The 25,581-nt window shown below is 44.4% G+C and overlaps 2 protein-coding genes across 11 annotated transcripts in view; both read right to left on the reverse strand.

Annotated features, from left to right (window-relative positions):
- kcnt1b (potassium sodium-activated channel subfamily T member 1b) overlaps window positions 1–14,753 on the reverse strand; it is a 53,039-nt gene extending 38,286 nt beyond the window's left edge. For 9 of the 10 annotated variants that reach the window (XM_086110902.1, XM_086110895.1, XM_086110901.1 and 6 more), the window contains exons 1-3: window positions 14,500–14,753; window positions 10,162–10,210; window positions 9,594–9,764 (exon numbers count right to left, since the gene is read on the reverse strand). In XM_086110902.1, the coding sequence (XP_085967028.1) occupies window positions 9,594–9,764; window positions 10,162–10,210; window positions 14,500–14,566 (287 nt within the window). In that variant the 5' untranslated portion in view covers window positions 14,567–14,753. Of the gene's footprint in view, window positions 1–9,593; window positions 9,765–10,161; window positions 10,211–12,040; window positions 12,643–14,499 lie in introns of those variants that run through there. The other variant, XM_086110893.1, reaches the window with a different exon arrangement.
- A 232-nt stretch (window positions 14,754–14,985) lies between these two features.
- LOC147205367 (uncharacterized) lies at window positions 14,986–25,285 on the reverse strand. The gene is made up of 7 exons (XM_086110853.1): window positions 25,264–25,285; window positions 23,264–23,447; window positions 21,416–21,559; window positions 21,036–21,169; window positions 18,108–18,319; window positions 17,919–18,025; window positions 14,986–16,651 (listed from the first exon to the last, which is right to left on the reverse strand). The coding sequence occupies exons 1-7, from the start codon at window positions 25,283–25,285 to the stop codon at window positions 16,594–16,596; spliced, it is 861 nt and encodes a 286-aa protein (XP_085966979.1). The 3' UTR covers window positions 14,986–16,593.
- Window positions 25,286–25,581: the final 296 nt, after the last annotated feature.

Genomic DNA, 25,581 nt, shown 5'->3' on the forward strand with positions numbered 1-25,581 from the left:
TCTCTGACATTGAAAATTGAGATAATTATAAAATGTGAGCAAAAGAAGGACAGATGCCAAAGCATTGTCCTTTGAGGAGATAAGCGCTGCCCCTGATTTAGATTAGAGAGCCAAGTGAGAGGTTTGTTTCAAAATTTTGATCAGGACTGACCTCGAAAAATAACCTGTATCACACCTAAATTGAAAATGATAAATCAAATAGCAATACACATCGATGGTCACAAAACCCCATGAAGTACAAAGAAACTGCTGAGTAAAAGGAACAGGCAAAGACTGTCGGCTTGGTTGGATGAGGGCATGGAAGGCCGATGCACAAGTTGGAGCCGAGAGACATTTAGTGGCGTGATGGGGAACTGCAAACTGAGGCGCACTCAAGAGCATCTGATTAAAAGGACGCTGCTCAACAGACATTCCAAGCTTAATGCATTCTACAGCTGAAGACACAGGTGGCAGTAGAGCCACTGTTTTGGAACCAAAGGCAACCCCCAAAAAAGACGCTTTTCAATTAAAGAAGCACAGAATAAAAAGATCCCCACAGCACAATGCTTGGTTGAGTCAGTGTGCCATCCATCCACAAATCATTATCAATAAAAAACTAAAATAAAAAAAAGAGACGCATTACAGCACACTCAGCAGTGCTTGCCCCAAAACGTAGGATTGTGCAGGTTTAACAACACACAACAATGTGTGTCGATGACATTTATGTGCCACTGCTCTCATATGTCAACTCACACACACACAGATTATATTGCAATACATTCACTTAAGATGGAGACACACAGTAGTGATGGGAATTCCGACTCCTTTTAGAGAGCCGGCTCTTTTGGCTCGGCTCCCTAAAAAGAGCCGGCGCTTCCGGCTCCCAAATGGCTCCTCAGTTTTTTGTTGCTTAAATAAATTTACTATCAAAAATAACGTTACATTATGTGTAAAATGAATTACTAATGCAAAAAATAGACAGTATATCAAACATTTATTATTTATATGGCTTTATTTATATTCTTCTGAACATACTCAACATGGAGTACAACATGGAGTGCTACAAAAATAAAAACAAAGTACAAAGACCCATCTCAAAACAAGGTCAACAAAAAGTTCCAATCTCTGAATGTGTATATTTATAAGCATTTAACTATTTACTGTAAAACAACATAAGTAAGATTTGAATACCACACAACAAATTATAAATTAAAATTTGTAAAACAAAAAGAAAAAAGCAGCTTCCAGGTAAAGGGTTTAGCTTGTCTTTAGCGGAGATTGACATGAAGAAAAACCAAGTGCTTCAGCTTTGAGGGGTTGATCCTGTTTCTCCTCTCTGTTAATATTTGCCCTGTTTTGGAGAAGATTCTCTCTGAGGGGACAGATGTTGCGACAACACACAGCCAACACAAAATGGCTGAAAATCACTTGCAATCATAATACCCAGTTCCTCGTCAATTATGTTCTGTTTTGCTGGTTTATAGCTTTTTGCATAAAGTGGCTCATAGAGCTCTGGGTTGTACATCTAGGCAGTTGTGACATTGCAGCAGCAGCAACAGTTGCAGACACACTAGCACCTTCATTAATAGCTGGTTCCCTTGCTTGTCTTTTCTCTTCAAATTGTACTGATGGGTGGACTTTTCTGATGTGCCTGTGCAGGTTATTTGTGGAGCCTGATCGATGGGATATTTTAACCTTGCACAGTCTACATGCTGCCTTTGAACTATCAATTAAATTGAAATGAGTCCAAATTTCACTGCGTTTCCTATCCATTTTCTCACCTTTCCGCTTTCCACCGTGTTGTTTTTTTTCGCTAACTTGCTCTCTCGTCTCCTCGTTTGTCTTGTTCGCGTGCTGCTCAGTGTGCTGCTGTCTTCTCTAACCCCTCCCCCTTCTCTAAACTGCAGCGTGTGTGTGTGTGTGTGTGCGTAACCCTCCCCTTCCTCTTCTACCACGGATCTTGACCAATCACGTGCGGCTTTAACCGAAGGGGGGGAAAAAAACCGGAGAAAAAAAAAGTCGGCTCCTATTCGGACCGGCTCCCAATGAGGAGCCGGCTCCCATCGTTCACTTCAAAGAGCCGGCTCGTTCGCGAACGACACATCACTAACACACAGAGAGTTGGGGAAAGACCAAAGTTGGATTCTTTCCATGGAAATAATCAGAAATCTACGGTCATTAAAGGGAATAAACAAGCAATGTACTCGTTTGAAAGTTAGGCTCTTAATGAGGAATTTAAATACAGCTAACGTTGGGCAAGCACGACCCACCGGTCTCGTCGTCGGCTCATCACGTGGAAGAGAAAATCAAACGTTCACACCCGATGACGCTAACACGCCTGTCACTGCGAGGAAGCCCCCGACACCGTGTACCCGATTGAAATGACAAAACTTCTCTTCCGGAGCAACATTATCATCATTTGCGCAGCTACTTTGTTTCGGAGCAGCACAAGCCTTTCCCTTGATCAAGCTGTGATGGGAGCAATCGCGACAAAATGTCTGCGTCCCATAAAGCTCCACATGACAGGACGCTGAAGCTAGCATGCGCTACGCAGCAGATGGGCACTGAGAGCTACGATGATGAGTCTTATGTCAAAACATATTAAGGCAGCAAACTGGCGCCGCTGTAGGCGAGCAGCAGAAGTCTCCTTGGTGCCACTGGCTAAAACTTGCACACGACACACACACACACACACACACACACACACACACACACACACACACACACACACACACACACACACACACACACACACACACACACACACACACACACACACACACACACACACACACAAACACATTCCCTCCAGCGGTACGCAAACATGACTACACTGCTGTTTTGCCATCAGCCGTTCTGTTCAGAAAAAAGGTCCCACTAGCTATTTCGTGATTGTCGGTTACCTTATGTTTGCTCCACAAATGGAAAATGCCGGAAATAATGGTCACTACAGACGACTTGATGGTAATTCAAAATAAATACACAAACGAAAACCGGAGCTCCCGAGTGCATTTTCGTCGCCGAAAAACCCACTCGGCCATCGTCATACGTTTGGCATGTTTGCTCATAACTAATACAGCGCACCGCGACCCTAGTGAGGATCAAGCGGTTCGGAAAATGGATGGATGGATAATACAGCGCAATTACTCCGACCATTTGAAAGCACAACTCAAATGTATCTTAAGGCCCTTTTAGCTTGCTTTTACCGAGAAGGTGACGTCTCGTGGAGGGGCACGTTTGATGAACTTTTCTTCATGAAATAAGCATAACACAATACTATTTTTTTAAGACGTAGCTTCCAAAATACCTCTGTTAGAAGTTATTTAATTTAGCATAAATCTTATTCCAAATGTAAGCTTATGTTACATTATTGATTGTCATTTTATGTTTGAGCATCATATTATTTCATGCTAAGATGACCTAAATTGCATTCTGTTGCTTAATAATTGTTTCGCCATGTTTTCAGGTTGATCTGACTGGCTGTTGAAGTAAGGGAAAGCAGGAAGTGATTTTAGTTGCCGATGGAGGTGTGTTCTCGATCGTGCTGCGGTGCAGACGACCTTTTTTTTTTCTCCCTTTCACTAAAACCGCATTCAAAGGATTCCATCTCTCCTTTTGCCGTTCGCAATGTCGAGCCATCCATTAACTCATTCACTCCCAAAGACAATTTTAAACGTCTTTTCAGACTTGGTCCAGAATTGGTTGATACTGAATGACTTAAAAACAACGAACCCCTCAACTTACACAACTAAAAAGTCCACAGTCAGGGCGTGTGTGTGATGTTGCACAAACTAGACCAGGTTGCCTGTGGGTGACATGAGCTGCATGCCATGGTGCATCCGTTCTAATAGTTGCTAGTTCAGCAAAACAAAATACCGAACACAGTCAGCTATGTGGCGTGCTTGAATTAAATTTGTTCTCTAAGAAGACGGTTACTCTTCTCCAGTTTAAAAATATATATAATAATTGCATTCATGTGTCACAAACAAAAGAGGATTTATTAATCATAGACCATTGTCCCGATTGCTTTTTCCTGGCAAATCCCAAATGGAGAAATCATCTCATGATCTGTGTACATCATGAATGACTGATGATTAAATAGGTGCAGATTTTTAATAAGCATTTCCAAACGGGCACACCACTCAAATGCAGCTCCAGTCTTCAGCATTAGTCTCATACTGCTATTCTTGCATAATTCTCTAAGTAACAACACTGGAAGAACATTCCCCCCCCCCCCCCCCCCCCACACCACCATCCCCAAATGGCCTCATTCAAATGGCTGCATCATCAACACTGCTTATCAAAATTTAAGAAGCCAACACCCCCCAACGCTAATCAGGCAAGCGAGACAAAGCACGGAGGCTGAAGAATAAACACAGAAGGGGGTTCTCCGAGCAAAGCTGTAATAGCTCAAAAGAAAATGATTTCTCTCGGAGCATCCATCTCATCGTACGTACTCTCTGTAGTTTATCTTTAATTGTCTGCTCTGTTTGAGTCCTGCGTGCTTAGTCCCAATAATGGTCCGGATAATTTCAAGCAATAAAAGTGCGGCAAGAGAGCCGAAGGATTTACAGTCGGATCTGGTCGATGCAAACTGCGACGCGGACTAATCCCCGGATGGAACGAGGGATCGATCCCGAGCCTAACGTTGCATTTTGCGATTACACGTGGCCTCGCGGAAACGCGAGAAAACAGAATGGCCGTGTTTGCCGCCTGCACTTTGCCACGGCAATAACAATCATCATCAAGGCGAGAGCACATCACAGCCTCTCCGAATGTGGAGTGGCCCACGAGTGTCGCCCACCCACTCGGTGCCATCAGCGGCCCAAAGTGCAAACTCGGTGGAGCCGAAACGCGCACGTCCCCGAGAACAACGTGAGGTCTGTGAAACATGTCAGAACATGATTTGAGGGAAACTGCACCAACGCAAGATTCGGAAATGTGTCATCCGAGTCCATGTGCAGTTATAACACATACTCGCTAAGTCGCTAGCAGGCTTCATCCAGCGCCAAACGTGATTTATCTCCCTTGCCTTTCGTTTAGTCTTACGTTTTTCTGTTGTCTTCTTCTTCCTTTTTGTTTACCAGGCCATTTATCAAATCAAAACGCTACCCAAAGATCACTTAAGCAAGCAAAATATGGAAGCATTTTCGTTCCTCGGCAAGGAAGCGGTCAAAGGTTTCACATTCTGTAATTGCAATGCGTGATTGCGTAACTGTTAAAAGACCGCGAAGTGATTTTAGGGATTTGTTTTTGCACACGTTAAATATAATTGAAGGTAAGTGCTGAAAAGGTGCAAAGACTGAGAAGAATCGAGGACTGGAGCTAAACTAAAATACAAGGATATTTGAAAGCGACAGGCCGAGCTGCAACGTTAGCTTCTGGGACTCGTCACGCATGATGCTTGAGACTAGAAAGCAAACGCTATGGGATTGATTGTCTCTGTATGATGAGTTTATACATTCGTGGTAAATTCCATTTCATGCAATGGAGAAACTTTGTTCCGAAAGTCCACCCAATCTAATTTCAACCAAGGACGCGGCCGGAATGAATTGCAGTCAAAAGAAAGCGCAGTATTCGACGGCATTCAGGTTAGTCACTGAACATGCAGAGCAAACGTTAGGTTCGGAGATAAAAGATTCTCTCTATACGTGACGCTACACGGCTGCTCTTCACTGCTGGGTCGCCCATTCTGAACACGACTTCTTGACTCACAGGCGAGGCGTTAAGAGGTGATTTAGTGGCCAATTAACACTGCTCCTTGTGTCGACATCTCTCCCTTCTGTGCGGCGTCTCAATCACATTGGGGCGTGGGGGGGAGAACCCACCCGGCAAGATTATACACAGAGAGGAAAAAGATGGATGGAACCAATTTTCCACCCGCAACTCTTTTGTGTTCTTTGCCTCTCTGGATGTATAAGAGGCTCACTTCTATTTCTGACGGTGGCTGAGACAAGCCCGCTTTCACCGGCTGACACGCCGAGAAATAAAACCCACGCACTCTCCGAGGTCTAATCAGAATGACACAGGTGCGCGTGCACACACACGCACGCAGACATACGAACACGCGCTCACGCTAGCCTGAAAAAAACCAAAAATGACTTTGTTCCCGCTCGCAATCATTAAAGTCATCAAACACGAGAGTCTGGAGATAATGACCTCGGTGGAGGGGGATCCACCCCCCCCCCCCCCCACGCCCAACCCGATGGCCACACAGGATAGCACATATTCCATCTTTCCGCCACTTTGCACAAATGAATGAAACGAGGGTAGAGCAACTCGAAACAGCCACAATGACGCTCATTTGCAGCACTACACTTTCACTCTGGGACTCCACTTGATTCATATTGACAAAATCCTTCATTTTCGAGCCCGACAGTTCATCTCCCGGTTGCTATTTTAGCACTTATTTCATTAGGCCCCCCACACTCGTCACGAGAATAGTCCCCCGACCAGCCCCCCGCCCTTTCCTCTGATTAGGTGACCGTCGAAAGGCTGCGATTCGTGGGCGTTGTCGGGCATCAAGCCGATGACTGTGTAGACATCTGGGACAAGTCGACTTTGACTTTTTTAAAAGAGTGCTGCGAAACTTTTCTTTTAACACACGTCAGCCTCATAATTATATACTGGTAATTCGATGACATACGATAACTTTCGACGCTGAGGGAAAAAAAAGAAAACACGATAGAGAAGCCTTCTTCCGACTTTGACTTTAAAAGCCGATAGGAGGAATCGAATGAAAGCATTCTAATTCAAGCAATCCCAAAATAAATTGGGTTTGACATTTATGGTTCTACAGCAGATTTTTTTTTGGACTATAAATCGCACCGGTGGGGGGGGGGGGGGGAGGGGGGGGGGGACTGCAATGACAAAGAAAAAAAACAAAAGCATATGAGTCGCATTTTGGGGGAAAATGTAATTCACAAAAAAAAGGTGACAAAAAACATTAGGGCTCGGACTAGCACCCAAAACCACCATTCCTTAATCATAGGTGTGTTCGGAAATACCGAGTGTGCACTGCTTCACTTTGACCGTTTGGAAACTCGGAGCATTGTTCATATGTGTCGTTTCATTATTCAGCGTGCATCGAAAAAATGGGTGTAAGAGCGCACCCCACCTCTCTGAACACACCCCCTTCTCAGAGAAGTGTGAGGGCATCAGAGTGAATTTCCGCGCTGATGACAACAAACGAGGTACGAAAACTTCGCTTCAAATTACGTAAAAGTTTTTCTTTTTAGTTTAAAATGGCTTCAATAGAATCAACGCGTCGCACTGTGGCCAACGGTGGAATCCCGGCGGGTTACTACGGCTTTTGCTGCTGTAAATCCTTGTCGTGGCGCAAGGAAGTCGCATGCTAAACTAGCGAAACGTCACATCGGAATTGCTATGATGACTATTACTCCTACTACTTATTTTTGTTTCCATTTCTTCTTCTATTTGCTTTTGACAGTTTATAAATATTTTTGATGCATGACCAAGCAGCGGCTCAAAGATGGCGGTGATGAGTTTGCAACGCGGAAAGAACAAGCCTTCTCCGCACAGGCAGATTCCAACGCTCACCCTCACTGTGAGGCAGATATGCTAACCGCTACACCAACAAATTTGCTTTATCAAATGCATATCTTACAAGCAGCGGTCTTCAACAATTTTATGGCATTACGTTCTCTTTAAAAAGTAACAAACCGCATGGCATACAATAAATAAAACTGCCTCTTAGCCGGACTTAGCCATGAAACGACGTGAAGTAAATCATCTTTACTGCTTCGATAGTCGAGTCCACGGCGGTTGAATGTTACAGCCCCACTGGATTACAAATGGTAAGCAAGCAGACGCCAAAGGCCATCAAGACGAGCGAGGGGGAGGCCGCGCGTCTCCCACTGGGGGCTAATTTGTTTCCAGGCTTTTCACTTGATGAGACTTGAGCAGAGGAAATAATCAAGATCACAAAGCGTGAGGATACGGCAGATCAACTAATGGCGGGTCCCTGAAGCTCAGCGACATCATTTTGCTTGTCGTTTGCAAAAGCAGCAATTATGGGACCGCGCCATCAATGTCTGCCACCACGTTTGCATCGTCGTTTACAGTACATCTGCATTTCATGTGCAAAGCGCAGAGGGAGCGTGTGTTGCACGGCAGCTGTCGCAACAACCGCCGTGTCCATCTACGGCCAAATGTAAACGCACGCAAATATTAAAGGCATTCGCATTTCTAATGAACCTTTTTGAATTCATCTACAAAACCTGTCAGGCATTCTCTGGCACAAACATTGACAAGATTCAAATTTACATGCAAAGAGTCGGATGTCCTTCTACACTTTGTGTTTTTGGCGCAAAGCTTTCCTCCTCTTTTGCCGCAGCAGTTTGGATGAAAGAAAAAGAGGCAGTTTCATGAATAAAAGAAAGCTTTGCCACCCAATACATCCTAGCACTCCAAGGGAAAAGGCAGCATGATGTCGGGTGTCCCCGCGGAGGGCAAAACATTGGAGCGCAACTTTAAAATGTTACGTGGAGACAAAATAATCCCCCTCGAGGTAAATCTCAGTGACAACAGCGCACAGCAGGGAGCCTCTGAAACCGACGGCAAGCGCAACCGGAAAAGAGAGAACGCCGATTGATCTCACACGAGACTCGTCACCCACGTCGCCTCGCGACAACGGGTGGCCGGACTAATCGTCGCGTTCACACATTCACAGGATCAATGAGCTAAATGCAGAGCGCAGCAGGCGTCCAAACAACGATATTGATTTATTGCTGCAATATTGCTTGCATCCGCAAGCAACTGGGAAGCCCGGGGTGGGAAAGATAACACAGACAACGTGCTGTGTGTTGGATACAGTCAATAAATTATCAAACAACCTGGTTGCTATAGAAAGGAAGAGCGATGCAACCCTGCTGCGTTAGCAAAGGTCACATGACGGCATTGTGGGGCATTATGAACACGTGACACGCAGCAAAAAAATATCTCAAGGTCGAAACAAAAATGTCACCAACGCAGATACAGAGGGTAATTGCCATCTAGTCACGCATGGCCTCGCTGGCATTGATTGATGATCAAACATATTATCGGTGGTGAATAAAGAATTTTTGGAACAATTTATTGAAATTGGAAAATTCCCTGTGGCACACCTGATGATCTTTCCTGGCACACTGGTTGAGAATCGCTCTGTTATGTCACGCTCAGGCAACAGGTTTCATGGCAAATGGCCAATATGAATGAACTACACCAGATCGAGAAGCGCCTATGTTGCTTAGAAAGTTTTTATAAAGTCATGATAATTTGCCTCATGGTGGCTTTTGTTTTAATGCAGCCGCCAAAAGCAATAGAAAGCCGACGGGCCATTTGCTCTGCGGCGGGGCTCAAATGAGCCGAGAAGCTTGATTTCAGCACCACGGAGAGCGTCGCTGACGCTGGGCTGTTTTTTTTTTTTTTTTTTTTTTGCCCTTGCGGGCCTCCTGCAGCATCTGCTGGTTGTCTTCTCAAACCAGAGCAATAATTCAACCCTCGGGAGACTCCCAAAAGCACTCGCCAATGCAGCGTGGGGTCGTACATGCATTTAGTCTACCAACACACATCTGCGCAGATAAGGGCTTCAAATACAAGAGCCGTTACGCTACCTGTCATCATTCTGAAACGTCTGGTCCCCCAACAGCAGGTCCCTGAAGCGGTAGCGAGGTGGAAGGGGAGGCACTTCGGTATCCACTTCAGCCATCTTGAGAGCTGAAATGTCCAAAATAACACCAGAGTTGCTGCTGTTGTTCCGCTGCAGGGTCTCCGTAGAGGGCCTGCTGGATGACCGAAGGAGAGACTTATCAGCATGCTCAACATGTGCATCCGGAAAAATATTTTGATTTTGTTTTTGGGTGTAATTGGGGGATTTTTATATTGAATGTTTATGAAATATTTCTGTGTGTGTGTGTGGGGGGGGGGGGGGTGACTTTGTTTTGCAAGACTTTGTTTTTCTGTATTTGCTCTGTGTTGTCATTAAAATTAATAAAATGGACACACTGGAGAAGTTAAAGATGCAAGGACATGAACACGCTGAATGCATTTATGTGCATGCTGTAAACAGACAGCGGTGGCCGCATATTGCGTAAACAGTAGCAAGTATGCCTTCCTGATGGTTACAGGGGGTGGGGTGGGGACGGGGGGATGGGGGGGGACCAAGTGCTCCGGGGAAATTACCTGTCGCCATGGGAACTCGATGATCGGCGTGGAGGGCTCATGGCTGCCTCTTGTGGACCATTCCGCAACGGCGAATGCAACGTAAGAAAAAGACAAAAGAAGAATTATTTTGAGGAATAAATCACAGATGCTGAAAAAGCTATTCATTCATGCGTTGTCTGCCTAAGCCTTGTTGATCTTATTTTACAAGTGGCTCCACATGCCCACTCATTATCCGAGATAATTTCGACAATTGCCCACCGTCCATCCATGCATGCATTTTCGATTGCGCTTGGCTCATTGGAGTCATGGATGAGCTGCAGCCTCTCAACTCGAAGGCAACCATGCTAACCACAATTGCACCGCCCTGCCCATTGCGGCACTAATAAAGGCGGATTGTACCCTATTCTATTCTTTAAATAAAATGAGATGTCCAAGCAAATGCATTTGCTCGGGTAATGCATGACAAAATCAAACTTATTAAGTCTGAGCGCAGGGCTTCCCCAGTCCAGCTGTTTCACAGCTCAAGACCAAATCTTAAAGTTTGATGCTTCACCAAGACCCTAATCAAGGACCATATAATGGAAAACTGAAAAGCCAATTCTCCTTCATATCATGTCATGTTGATGTATGTTAACACTACACTTATTTAAAAGGAAACATAGTTTCCATATTAATTATAAGACAGGGGATGGTGTCGTGCTAAATATTGCAATCATATCGATACACAACACCCGCATTGCATATTTTTCCAATATCGTGGAGTCCTAGGAAGGACTTACAAAAATAAAGAAATAAACAAAAGAGCCGTGACTGTCACGCTCGCTTATTTCTCAGTCAGATTTCCTCAAAAGAATCACATCACTTTACAACCATGTTTTATTCTTTATGTAGGGCATTTGTGACACAAGGTAAGTTAAAATAAGATTTTGGAAAACAGGATTTTATAAAATGCTTTGACAGACTTTAATCATTGGTGTCGGAAGAGTATGTATTTAAAAACATTTACATTTGGGGTTGACCTCACTTCGATTGGCAGCTTATACCATTTGCATGTATCCATCCATCCATTTTCTAATCAGCTTATCCTCATGGGGGTCGCGGGCATGCTGGAGCCCATCCGAGCTGTCTTCGGGCAGTGGGCGGGGTACACCCTGAACTGGTTGCCAGCAAATCGTACGGCACACAGAGAAAAACAACCTTTCCCACTCACACATAAGGACAGATTAGAGTGTTCCATTAACCTGCCATGCATGTTTTGGGAATGTGGGAGGAAACTGGAGTACCCGGAGAAAAGCCACACAGGCACGGGTAGAAAACATGCCAACTCCACTGCACATGAGGCAGACGTGCTAACATCTAAATGCTTCTTTACCATGCTTGCTTTGAACTCTAGGATCCACTAGTTGATCCGAGTCTGCAGAACTCTACTGGGTTTAGATGCTATTCTCATTTCTTTTATATAATCGGGAACTACAGACTTCAGGGATTTGTAGACCAGTAGCAGAATTTTAAAATATATCCTGCAGCTGACTGAGACTGGAGTCATATATTTAGAATTTAGCAAAACATAACAAAATACATAAACGTGGCAACAAGGTGAAAAGTCTATACGTCATTACAATTTGACACTGATGACCCAAGAAAAAAATGACCAGGGACCCATTTAATACCATGAGCCACGTTTGGAAAAAAACAGCACAATTATCGAAATTATTTATTCCTCTCATATTTCTACTAGAACTCAGCACAGAGTTAAAAGTAGAGCAAATTAAACAACTACATTTGGAAATACAAAGAAATCCTCCTCAACTTCGTATCACAGCTGCAATCGACACAATTGAACGAGGATTGTTTCACAAAGTACTGGAACACGGTGGCCTTGTTTAGCTCCATTTACCTGCCTGCGTCCCCGTTCCCAATCGCGGTCCCATCAGCGTAAACTTGCTCTCCGGCCTTGCTTCCGTGACAGCGATTCTGTCCCACAACCGTGTCCGTGACAAAGCCGTGTCATTTTCTCCCCCCAAAACGTCGCCGAGAACACACAGACAACACTCGGGACTGCAGGAAGTTCCGACAGTGTTTGCGTAACGTGAACGCAGCACGCCTGGGTCAAGCTAGCCGCCTGCCTGCAGCAGTCATTCGTTCGATCTTTCTTCCAAGGTGGGTTATGGCAGCCTCAAAAAGTAGTTCGTCTTCTTCACCTCTGATTGGCTGACGCGCTATTCGGGAAAGATTTACAACACACCTGACGGCTCATTTGAATATCAATCCGCCAGCCCAACCCAGTTTCGCGTCAATGCGGAGTGACTTGCGTGTCCCTTAGCAACAACTTTGTTAGTTAGCTAGTTAAGCAACTAACATTAGCCTGCGTCGCCACCTTATTTCACTCCATTTCCTCTCCGTTCGTCATTGAGCAAGCTACCGCACCAGGCGACGCCTCTTGTTGTCGACGAAGGAAACACACTGGCGAGATAATGCTGCTGTCAGCATCAGCATCTGCACCTCTGGAGGACACCAAATGAGGAAGACGAGGAGGAGGGTGGAAGGAGGAAGGCACTCATGCCTCATCCTGGAGGCACCGATGGACGCCACGCCATCTACCGACCAAAGCAGTGACATATATATGTTTTGGGGATGGACAGTTTTTGGTGATCGGATTGGATCAAATCTTGAACATTGGTTGTTCAAAAGGGAAAGATGGATTCCAAAATTGGACTGGGTCATGTAATCCAATCCTTGTTTTAATCTGGATTCAAAGAAAAAAAGTTTAATAAGGTTCATGTCAGCATGTATCAGTGCCTTTGTTCATCGGAATCACAGTCATCACGAAAAGGAAAACAGAATAATGAAACACTGAGTATTTATTATTATTATTATTTTGCATTGGATCTACATGATTCGGGTAAGTACCACACACTTGTCTGCTTTGTGAAATAAGCAATGAAATGATACAAAGTTATTTATTTTTTATAACTGGCTTTACTGTCTACTCCACAACAAGGTGCACACAGTACTTGATAAAACAAGTCATTTTGATCATGGATATTCCATTTTTATTGGCAAATTGTCCATTTTTGATGTGTCCGTCGGAGGTGCAATGCTGTCCACCCTGTTAGGATGAGGTAACTGCCCCTTTAAGAAAACCTCTGATGTTTTCAGTGACATCACGGCGAGCATTAATTTTCTTCGGTGAAGTCTGAAACAGTGCATAGTGAAGAATATAAATTTACACGAACTGTATACTTCATCGTTTTCATCATCTGATTTTTTCAAGATAAACCTGTCCACTCTGTCATTTGTTCAACTGTGCACAGTCGGCTTGCTAACTGTAACATGTCAAGTGAACCTTTCACATTTATTCATGAACCTGAAGCGATTGAGAAATGAAGAATTGCTACCATAAGCCAAAATGTCCACTCTGTCATCAAGCAGTTTGAATGTACACTGTCTGCTTGCATTGCATTTCTAAAAAAGTTCATGTCTCCTCAATACAATGAATATGAAGTTCAATGGAAAATCTCAACTTTTGAGGGGTAACATGGGGAACTCTTAGTATTTTTTGATTTTGGTCATTGCTTTAAACATCATTGGAGCAATATTGTATAACTTTTGGGCACGCATGATCATACGTCAGACAAGCAAAAGGTTGCATAGTCGATGAGCATAGGCATTCATGCACTTTCTGACTGGAACATTATGCATCATTTTATAATAACCCGTAATGTCAGGGCCATGCTCTCAAGATAGCAGATGGAAAATCCCCACATGTTGTGGGCAGAGGCAGACGGATAGAAATGGGAGAGAATCCAGAAGAAGAGCAGCTCTGACGTGACGCCTGTTGGATGGTCTCCAGCACATTTCAATTTCTAACTGTAAATAGCTTGCGTATGACGTTGCTAGTTACAAAATTTAACTCGTCGTCAGCGAAAGAAAGCGTGAAACTACATCTCAATGGCCCCTCGTGGTGATTTCGACTCAATAACACAATTGTAGCTCACAGTTATCCCCCCCCACCCTCACATTTATTTTCTTTCCGCAAAGGAAAACTAGACTTAAAAAAGTGCCATTGCAAACACACACACACACACACAGTGTGAGCGGTTAGCTCTTTCCCGTCAGTTTTAAGGTTTGGGGTTCGAATCGCGGCTTTCCAGTGTGAAGCTTGTACGTGCTCACTGTACTTGCCACAACAACAGAACATCGTGAGATTCAGCGAAGACTCAAAATTGTCTACAGGTGTGAATGGACCTGCCTCTTACCCCGAGTCAGGTGGGATGAGCCTCACTTAGTTACCAATCAACCAAAAGAGGACAAGCACTACAGGAAGAAAAAAAAGGTAATTTTCCCGTTTCCTACCTGGAGCTGCTCTGTCCTCCACCATCTGTCTCACAATGGACCCCCTCAAGTTGAAGAACACATTCATTGTGGACGCGGCAGCGGGGCTGAATGGCCGACGTCTCCAGGAAAGCTGTTTGCGGCTCCGTGTGCGTATTCCTTGTGCTCAGCCAGCCTCTCACCGCGTTTCAGCCCATTATCCTCGAGGGGCGACAGCGCTCGGAGCGTCATCGTTTTTAAAGCCCACACAGCCACTTATGGTGTGCCGTGCTGCCGGCGCATCTCACCCACTTTCTCGCCTCACTCTGGAGCTCCATTTCCTCCAGATGCGTCGGAAACTTGATCTGTGCGAGCCTTGGGTTTATGTTTGCACAAGGAAATCTGTGAACCGTGTAGCAATACGCATAGAGAAGCACAGACGCGACACGCACAATGTAGTAGGATCGTAAGGAGCATGATATTATGTACAGTATGATACAACAATTCAGGTTTATAACATTCCGTATTCTCTCTGCACTTATTACAGCTTCTCAAAACCTCATATGTCAATTACTATTCCCGATTTTTTTTTTTACTCTAGTCTTTGCTTCTTCTGAAATGCTGTCACACAGAGCATCGATAGACTTGTCAAATCCAATGGTCCAGTCTGAGACAAGTCCGAGTCAAATGCCAAGGAGTCCGAGTCAAGTCCGAGACATCAACAAAAAAATCGGGACAGGAGTACTACAGGGTGGCCCGGTGATCCAGTGGTTAGCATGTCAAGCTCACAGTACAGAGATACTGGGTTCAATTTTAGCTCCGGCCTCCCTGTGTGGAGTTTGCATGTTCTCCCCGGGGCCTGCGCGGGTTTTCTCCGGGTACTCCGGTTTCCTCCCACATTCCAAAAACATGCACGGCAGGCGGATTGAACACTCAAAATTGTCCCTAGGTGTAAGCGTGGATGGTTGTTCGTCTCTGTGTGCCCTGCGATTGGCTGGCAAGCAGTTCAGGGTGTCCCCCGCCTACTACCCAGAGACAACTGGGATAGACTTCAGCAACCCCCGCGACCCTTGTGAGGATTAAGCGGGTCAGAAAATGGATGGATGGATGGAGTACTACAGTCCCGGAAAAGGACTAAATGAGGATAGGAAAAATCGAGTCAGGGTTCACACGTCAACATCACAAAACACACCGCATTTACATATTAATGGCAAGTTGAAAAAAAAAAGGTTGACTGACCACTGTAGAATACATGATTAAAACGTCATCACTCACTCATTCACATTTCCACGTCAACTTTTACCCATTTAACTTTAATGATGATTTCGAGGCATAACGGAAGTCCTCGTCCTCACCTCTGTGATGCTCGCCGCACTGAGATCCAGCGAGGTAGGCAAACATCACGCATGATTTTGTTTTTATGCTACCACTGCATTTGCCCTTTTGATTTATTTTGCCCCCAAAACGCAGCTGTGGGACTGTCAAAAGATGAGGCCAGTGATTCTCAAAGTGTGGTATGGGGGCTGCTTCTAGTGGTGTGCACAAAATTAAAAAAAAAATATATACTGTATATATCAGTGCTTGAATACAGTTCAGTTGTATTTAACTTTTTCGGTACATATTTTGTACAAGGCGACCCGGTCCTCACAGTTGCATTTTTGTTGCTGTTGTTGTGGTTTTTGCATGTTGTTCATATTAACTGTCTTTAACTTCTTTGTAAACCTTCCTCTCAACTCTTCTGCCATTATTTTCTTTATGAAACATCGTTTTGAAATCCCTGAGAGGTTCCGCTGTACTTTACATAATGCACACAACTCTTTGTCGCTTCCTCTTATTGCGTATAGACCACCTCCAAAGGATCCATTTTTCGATGCCAGGCAGAGGACATAAAAATAGCAGTGAGGTAACCTTTTAGCCTATAATGCGCTTCAATTCAATGCGCGGAGTTGTTTTGGACCGGCGGTTTACTAATGCGACTCCTTTTTGAGCAAACTGTTCAATTATTCAGTCATTATGTTGCCGGGGCTTGAAGCTTATCACAGCATGACCCGCAGCGTGCCACGGGCATCCATTAGCCGGTCTTTTCTCTATCAGTTCTCTGTCCCCGCTCATGTAATGACGTTCCATTGTTAGGTCTCAGTAAAGCACGGCCACTCTGCCTCCCGGATGCTTGCTCTTCATACTTCCAAAGTGTCTAAAAACAGACAAAAGAAGGGAAGCGGTCAGACAGCGAGGCACTCCGATGCAGGATGCAGCCTCAAGGCTTTATGTAGGAGCCTCGCATGAATCACAAAGTCACGCCGTCTCGACGCGAGTCCCGCTCTGTCTGGTTTTTATTTATTTATTTATTTTTTAAAATTTCAACACTGTTGAAAGTGGCGTCAAAGTGAGCCGCATCGCGGCGGGAGCATTTCATAAGTATGATCTGCAAACTCGGTCAACATTTGACATACATTTCTAATAAGCTGTACCTGTCGCAACTTACTGGCTCGTCTGTTATGTCCTTCGATGCTATTTATTCAACCTGTGACGTGAATTTTTATTTCTGCTCCCCACTCTGCATCTCTTTTACCGTGGATGACAAACAGAAATGATTACACAATGGAAAAGCTTTTCAGATGGTGTTTTTTTTTTTTAATTTGTGCATGTTAAATTGCTCCATGTACAGCACTTTGTATGCAGCGATGGCTGTTTGAAAGTGCTCTATAAATACAGTTGACTTGACTTGACTTGACTTTAACTGTCATTTTTGGGCATGGTGCTTCCTGCCAGCAATGTCGGCGCTGTGCGGCCGCACATCGAACACGTGTCGGAAATCGTCGCCGCCTGTGCCAATGGACAATTTTGTGCATTTACAGCCTTTGCGTCTCTGGACTTGCAGCAAACCGAACAATATGCATCGAAATGACAAAAGTGAAGGTCATTTGTCAATGTAAAAAAAAAATACTCTGTACCGATGCAAAGTACAGCAGCAGAATTGAATGAGATCCAATGCCGTGCCAGTATCCAAAATTCCTTTTTGATTGAAACCATCAGTGAGTTTTAGATTTATTTTATTTTTTTTAAACAATAAGTTTATTATTGTAGTTTGCAGTGGCGTAGAAGTGCATGAACATGTAAATATACACTAGTCTGCCAAAAGAGGAGAGCTCCTGCTTTGCTTTGATTCTTTTTCATTCGGTTTTATTTCATAACCTTTCGTGTTCACGTTTTTGTTCCTTCATGTGAGAGTCCTCTCTTGTCCTTTTCAATGGTTCTTTTTAAAATACTTTCTAGAACTTTTTGAACAGGGAGTATAAAGCAATGAAAACGAATTAAACAAATGATGCAAAGCATCTGCTTAGCAACTAGTTAGCGCACGCAGAATGGAATGAGCACGCGACGGTGCTCATTACGAGACGCGATTGACTAACGGCTCTGAAATGAAACGGTCGGGGACTGCGGAGTTTTCTCCTCTTTACCTCCATGAGTTGCTTTCGCCGTTGTAAACCTCGATGGTTTTCAAATCGGAGACTCCGTCAGTGCCCCCCACCGCCAGCAAAGCACCGTTGAACACCACAAGAGACACCTGGAACAGAAATATTTCATTCCACTCGGTGTCACCTCTTAAGGAATACGTTCCCGGCCTCAACTCCCACACGCTAACTTACGTTGTCTCTCTTGCTTCTCATGCGTTTGACAGGAGTCCACCTCGTGGTGTCCGGGTCGAGGCGCTCCGCCGAGCACAGGCCCAAGCCGAGGTTATCTCTGCCCCCGGCCACGTAGATGTGGCCCAGGTACACGGCGCAGCCGGCGTTTTCTCTGGGGGTCGACATGTGGGAACATACGGACCAGGTGCCCTCTTCGGGGTTGTATTTCTCCACTGTGGAACGTTTCACGGTCAGCGGAAGGCTTCATTTGCATGTCCACTGCGACCTATGCGCGCTACAGCACGAATGATTACACAGTCACTGTACCGAATGTGTCCCCATAAGAGCAGCGATGCATCTCCATTTTTAAATGAGCCCAAACGATTGTAGCGGAGTTACAGTAAATGAAAAATTCAGACCTTGAACTTGACCAAAATAAGTTGTGGGAATTTCACGAGCGCGCACTTCTCACAGACGAAAATAGTCAAAACGGGGTGGCAGAACGACATCACTGGTTGTTTATCTTTGGGAAGGGCAGCCTCTATGTATGAGTGTGTATGTGAGCAAGCGCGAGCGCGAGTGTGTGTGAGAGTGTGTGGTCCTGTCCACTTGACGTCAAAGTAAGCCGACTTTACAGTTCTCAATTACACAACGACGGTCAGCATGTTAGGGGTTTTGTTGTTGATCTAACAACGTTTATATTTACCCCTCCTGTGGTGGGAAACTGGTGGCCATGTTTTCACTTTTAAAATAATAATTTAAAAAAATTCTCAAGATAATGTTTTTGGGGCCGCAACCCACATGGATTTTAATGACAGATTAATCTGTCGATAATGTGGTCGATGATTTGATTTTAAAAAGTTAGAATTCCCAATTCTCTATGAACTAACAACACTTTTTTTTTTCAAATTGACAGGGCAAAAAATATAAAAAAGCCAATTTAGATTCGGTTAAATTTGGTCCGGAACATGTCAGAAAAGAGGCAAACATTGTTTTCCAAAGCAAAAGCCGATGTTTGGAAATGTCTTATTTTGACACGATGCAAAAATAATGTCTGCTTTACGGTTGAGTGGCTGAAATTCGGAGCATTTGCTCCATTTTAAACTGAACAGAGTCTTGAAAGAGGACATGGATTTTCGTGATGATCGATTAATTTGATTATCGATGACTTAATCCTTGCACCTTGACATGTTTTGTATAGTTCAGTAATTGCAGGACCTCAACGGTGAGGCAAACGTCCGGATCCCGACTGGACTGCGCTGCACTGCTCACTCGAGTGACAACTGTGACGTCAAACATCCTATGTTCTGAGAGTATTTCTTTTCTTTTCTTTTTTTTTTTTTTAAGATGAAGGAATTTTCCCATAAAGAAAAAACAGCTGGAGTCAACCAGTCTCCATCGTTAAAACTTTTGATAACCGCAAAGTTGAAAGCATGATATAACCTCAACAGTCACGCAATTGTAAAAATGATGGCCATGAGAGTGGTCTTATTTTTTTCCCCTCTTCTTTAAAAAAAAATAATAAAGAAAAGAAAAAAAAGTGCAAAAACACTCCCTCTGCTGTATTAGCTCAGCTAAGATTGAGCCCCCGTTTGCTCATGTTGACATCCCGTCTAATGGTGCTTTGGAGGTTTTGAGGGGCTTTCGACTCATACTAGTTCATCAGATTTCAAATTGGCCAACTTCAGGGCCATTTGACTTTGCAGGAGGAACAAAGTACAAAGATTTATTTCTTTTTCAAGTCAAGATGGCGCCGAGTAGGCAGCCGTCAGCAAGTGCTCTCATGAGCCTTGCTTTTTTTTTTTTTTTTTTGTGTTTGTTTTGTCACTTTGTGTTTGTTGTTACGTCGTGTGGACCTGATGTGGACTTTTTTCAGCATTTTTTGGCCACGACATTCATCAAGGAGGAGACTCTGTGCTTGGTGGTTGCGCCTTCTCGGCAGCATGGGTATACCGGCACTGTTTTTGACTGGGAGGAATGTCGGCGCCATTCGACTGTCGTTGCTGAACAGTCCCGGGGCGCTTGTGTCTTGCGCCTGTAATGGGCAGCATTTTTCACAGCCCCGCTTTGTTCAGCGGAGAGATCGGTGCTGTTGAACGGTCTGCGGCTGGATGGATGTAAGTCTTGAGGAGCCGACGATGAGAAGAAAGGAGCGTTAGCGCGGAGCGCCGATGCGGATTTGGAACTGGGAGTCGCGGCTTGGAGTTTGAAGCGGATTACGTGGGACAGGAGAAGTGAACTAATCTATTTTCGTCAATGGACGCTACAGCTTCGTGTTTGCTTTCAAAACTTAGCTTGTAGCAGACGTGTGCACATTTTCAGCATGACGTCTCTGATCCACTGGTGAAAGGACACTTTGATCCTCTCCTCTTTCATCTATAACTGCTTCAGACAACAAAGTGTATGCAGAAAAGTGGTGAAGATTGCACGACTGTCTGTGACTGTGTCCTATGTGTTGTATTGTGTTATTTTTGTTATTTTGACTTCAAAATGGTGCCGCGAGAGTGGCTGCCTTTCCAGCAGCTCCTATATTTTGTTGTTCTACTTCTTCCTTTCATAACTTTGCTGCTGTGAATTGGGAATTTCTCCATTGCGAGACTAATAAAGGTTTTTCTTATCTTCTCTTTTTTGCTGCAGGGCTCCCTCTAATTCTGTGAAGCAGCGTCTACTTTTCATGACACCAATAAACAGCGAGTGGCAGCAAAGCTGCACTGGTTAATTAAAAAAAGGTCAAGAATAAGCCAAGTACGTGAAAAACACTCGCGTCACGGCCAAATTTCGACTATGAACAGCGATTCTTCGCATTTTGCTCATGACAAGCAATTAAAGCATCCAAGTGATTTCGAGGCACATATTTTAAGGTAGAATTTCCAACATTTATCGCATGGAAGCCACGATTCGCGAAACGTGAACTTGTCGGGAGCCTGTACAACAAATGTTGACCAGCACCTGAATTCAGAGCCAGGACTCCATCGTTGCCTCCGATCACATACAAGTGGTCACCCAGCACGGCCGCGGCGGCTCTGGCGCGTCTCGTCAGCATGGGCGCCTGCTTGCTCCACGCGTTCATCTTTGGATCGTACCTGCAGCAAGCAAAACAACGAGCAACAACACTCATTTAAACACCTACTTTGTTAGTCATCGTCAGAATAAGTGTTTTGGTTTTTTTTTTTCCCCCCCGAGTTGTCTTCAACTGTGTTACGTAAGATGCTTTTGAGGAGCAACGGCACCCATAAAGCATTCAAGACATTGTTTACGTATCACTCGTCACAGTCTTGAATAATGTTTGTAGACGATGGAAATAAAAAAATAAAATCGGGCCGCAGTACCTCTCCACGGTATTTATGGCCGCAATCCCATCGTGTCCTCCAATAGCGTACAAGTATCCGTCCATGGTGACCACGCACACTCCACTGCGGGGGCTGCTCAAGGGTGCTACATCCGCACTCCAGCTGTCTGTGTCTGGGTTGTACCTGCCGGGGTGGGGGTCGGGGTGTCAGAGTGTGCGCTCCAGGCAAAACAAGCAGCTCGCTTCCAATTAGTCTTGCGATGATAATGCGCTCAGTAACGGAGGCGGGATTTGTGCGAGAAATTTCGCGGCGCTGAAGGACTCAACTTGCAAAGGTCACATGAGCCTGACCACACTCAGAATACAGTCGACCTGTGATTGGTCGTTTCCGGAGCCCCGAGCAACTGTGATGTCATTGCCGCAAGTGGCAAAATGGCCGCCCCCTCGGATGGCTAAAAACGTGTGGATTTTAGCTGCCACGCTCAGATTGCACAAACACGAATGGAATCAGAATTTCATGTTGAACATAGTGGGGACGCAAAGAACATTTTGTTCATATATTTTTTTAAATTAACTGCCCCTGTATGTGCAGTAAAGAATCTTTACATGTCAACACCGACCATGTGTGAACTCAAACGTTGCAATGCCGAAACAACGACAAATATCCTCGACCGTTGAGCATCTGAGTGTCGTACTTGTTTGCGTATCGTATGGGCTTGACATTCTCGGCTCACCTAGTACTAGAAATATGACCCAGGATTAGCGGATTTGCCAATGTCAAACAAAGTAAGGAGAAAACAAAAGCCCATTTTGTGTCGCCGTCATGCGATATGGGCTCTAATTCAACGCCTTATTTACATTCACCCCGGAGACTCACTGGCAAGCCATCTCCTTTTTGCCCCCCCCAGTTAGCTGGCATAGCCTCCAGAAAATGACGCACACTTGAGCGTCTTCGTGACACTTCTATTAAATTGGTGTTTGGTTGAAAGGCACACAGACAAGCCTTTGAAATCCCCACGGCAGCACTCGAAGCGGCCTTCGGGGAACGCCGACACACAGGTAGGCTGGAGTGGATGTTTCCCCAACTCTTTGGCTCATCATGAAGGCTCATTTTATTAAGAAGTGCCTCTTCTGTGGGAACTGGAGGGGCGCCAACCGCTTCAAGCTATCTGAGCGCGCTGGAGCCAAGCATGTAGCGTACGTGCCCAGGTGAAAACGTCGCACATGACGCATGTTGTCGGCAAGGCCACAAATAAATGCGGCCTTCATGCTGACCTCTGCTGTTCGGTGACTTGTCCAGCGACAAATATCTGGAATTGAGAGTTATTTACAGGTGGCGCAAAACACGAGCCAGCACAGAGCCGGCTGGAGCCATCTAGAGATTGATCGATTTGTCAGAAAAGTGACTCCAAAATGGCCTTCAGTGCAATCGAAGGTTTTAACGTTCTTGCCAACTTTCGACAATATTTCCTGCTTGCTTGTGCAACATAGGAACTGGTCGCAGCTCCAACCAAAGCTTTAAAACGCAGCATTTGGGAAGAGCGCAATAAACGTTGAATTAATTCTGGCAATTGTGTGGAATTGGCACTTGCAAACAACGGCGACCCTGTTGATTCAGTCTAATCAAGTTTATGGTCTCAACAAAAAACGGTGATCAGATGTGGAAAATTGAGCTACTGCCAAATGCCGCATGATTCTGCTCAGTGCAACGGTGACATGGAAACGGGAGTTCAGGACATTCATCGAGGTTCTCCCGTCACGTTCATAATAGATTAGAACCTACCGATTCATTAATCGTTAATTTGACAGAAAGCTGATGTTTCGTCAATTCCCCACCCCTTGTCATTTAAGATCTAAACAGGGGAGCCCCCACCACAAAGCAGCTCACCTTTCCACGTTATTGTAGCATCGGATGTTGTCCTGCCCACCCACTGTGTACATCTTGTCGTCCAGGGTGCCGACGGCCACGTCACCCCGCTGCCTGACCATGCGAGCCGCTGTCCTCCACTCATTAAACTCAGGATAGAACTGCTCCACCGGGCAGGAGGGGTCGTCCTTGGTCCATCCGCCCACTTTGAAAGCAAAACAGCAAAAGCTCCATGACATTTGTCATGAAAGCTACGCCTCCCAAGCCTGACCGACACAATAAATATTACATGTTGCAAAACAAACTGGTGTGAGTGAGGAGAATGTGGACAGATGACACTTTGTGACGTTGGTTGACTTCTGAGTGGTTTTAATTTCAAAAATGCGTTTCCATCGAAAATAATGTAAAGTGAATTACAGTCTCAAACTGTTGCCGTTATATAATCCTGTACAGGTGAGTCAGTCACATTTTAACCGTCACACTGTAAATGGAAATTAACCACCGTAATCAGACTAAAACAAAGTAAAAGTGCTCAACTGTTGAGGGATGAAGAACTGAGTGATATTGTCACCTAGGGGTGTTTTATCAGCATTATTGGGAGTGTTGTGTCGCGTATTGGTTTCTAAAATGTTAAAAAAGCTGGATGAATGAAAATGCATGAATTTATTTGTTTTTACTGATGGCGCCTAAACTTCCAGGTCACACAAACACAATAAATAAACATGGAAATGAAACTCAATGCACGTTTTTCAATTTCGTATTTTTGCTCAAAACCTAAAATATCATTTTTTTTTTAAAATTCGACTTTTTCTTTTATTTGAGCGGTTAGGTTTATAAACTATTGACAAATCAATCTGTCAATCAATCACTATGTTGCCCATTACAAATGGAAAGAGCAAATGATGCACAGATTGGGTCATATACTGTATATTGGGACTATAGTGACCCAGTTTTACTTTCAAATACATCTATTGATGTAAACCGTATTTTTTGGATGAGTTGATTTAACTTTTTTTTGTCAGTAGCTGGGAGTACGTGGTTTTGATCGCAAAAACGATAAAGTGGACACAATACTATCTTGCTCTTGGTATTCAACGACACTACTTTCACTGTAGTTTTAATTTAGCTTGTGAGCACTTTTGCCACATCGGACGCCAAGGTAACCGCAGCAGAAAGCATTGTTTTAAAAAAAAAAAAAAAAGAAAGAAATGCGAACAGCAAAGTAAGCAGCGGTAAAACCCCCGTGATGCCTGAAACAATCTACCGCTTTTGTTTTTATGAAGGTCCTTGAGGAGGTAGTCTGACAGAATGTCTCATTCGGATGAAGCGGAATGTCTCCCTCGATGGAGACTAACAAGCTGGCACCATCATGGCGACACGAACGCCTGCTGAACTTTGTCCCATACGCATACCTGTCAACTCATACGGTTTAGCCATAGTTCATACGGATTTTGTGGTGACTCTTACGTATATGGCCGTATCGCACAAATCATACGGATTCTGAAATTTTCCGTTTTTTTTTCTTCCCCAAACAGGTAGTTCCGTTTGCTTTTGCCCAGAATGGTGCTCGTCTACTCGAATGCTTTCATTTCCGGCAACTTTCCAAAAAAGTAACGCAGGAATACAACTCTGAACACAGTAATGCTACTAAGTAGAATGATGATTAGACATTAACCAGACATTGTATTATGGAGATCTACAATAAATATCATTGAAAATTTCGTGGGTTTTTTTCTGCCGTTATTTTGACATATAAAATGCTTTGGTATGTTATAAGGATTTTTTGCTCTTTATAAGGATTTTTTTGGTAGTTTATACAGGTTGGCGCTCCGAAAAGTTGACAGGTATGCATACGCCTGTGGCTCTTCGATAGGGATTTTATCATATCGTGTCCCACGACCCAAGCAGACACTGACCCATATACATCTTGTCGGTGACGACATCTTTGGGGAGAGTTTTGCTTTGCCTTGTGCAACAAGAGTCCGATGTCGACGTGCGGCGGTGGGGGGCGGCGCCGCTACCTTTGCCGTCCTCGATTACCATATCCTGATTTTCTGGCAAATCAATGGATGCCCTGCAGAGGAAATTACGATAGAAATGACACAAAGACGTGAGAAAATGTGGACTTGCTGGGCGATACATTGAGGACTGACGCCAAAATCGTCTTTTACAAAGAGAGTAACGCTCAGCTATGGTGGATGTGCACGAAACCAACCCAAGGCTGAAGGGAACGACTCTAAACGCACTTAAGTGGCAAGGTTTATTTTGGAAACTCACTCAGTTCGTATGCTGGAGGGCGACTGGAAGTGGAAACAACAAAAGTTATTTTTGCTTACATA

The sequence above is a fragment of the Hippocampus guttulatus genome, chromosome 5 (assembly GCF_054856545.1).
Source record: "Hippocampus guttulatus isolate MCC_2025c chromosome 5, RoL_Hgut_1.0, whole genome shotgun sequence".
Taxonomy (NCBI): domain Eukaryota; kingdom Metazoa; phylum Chordata; class Actinopteri; order Syngnathiformes; family Syngnathidae; genus Hippocampus; species Hippocampus guttulatus.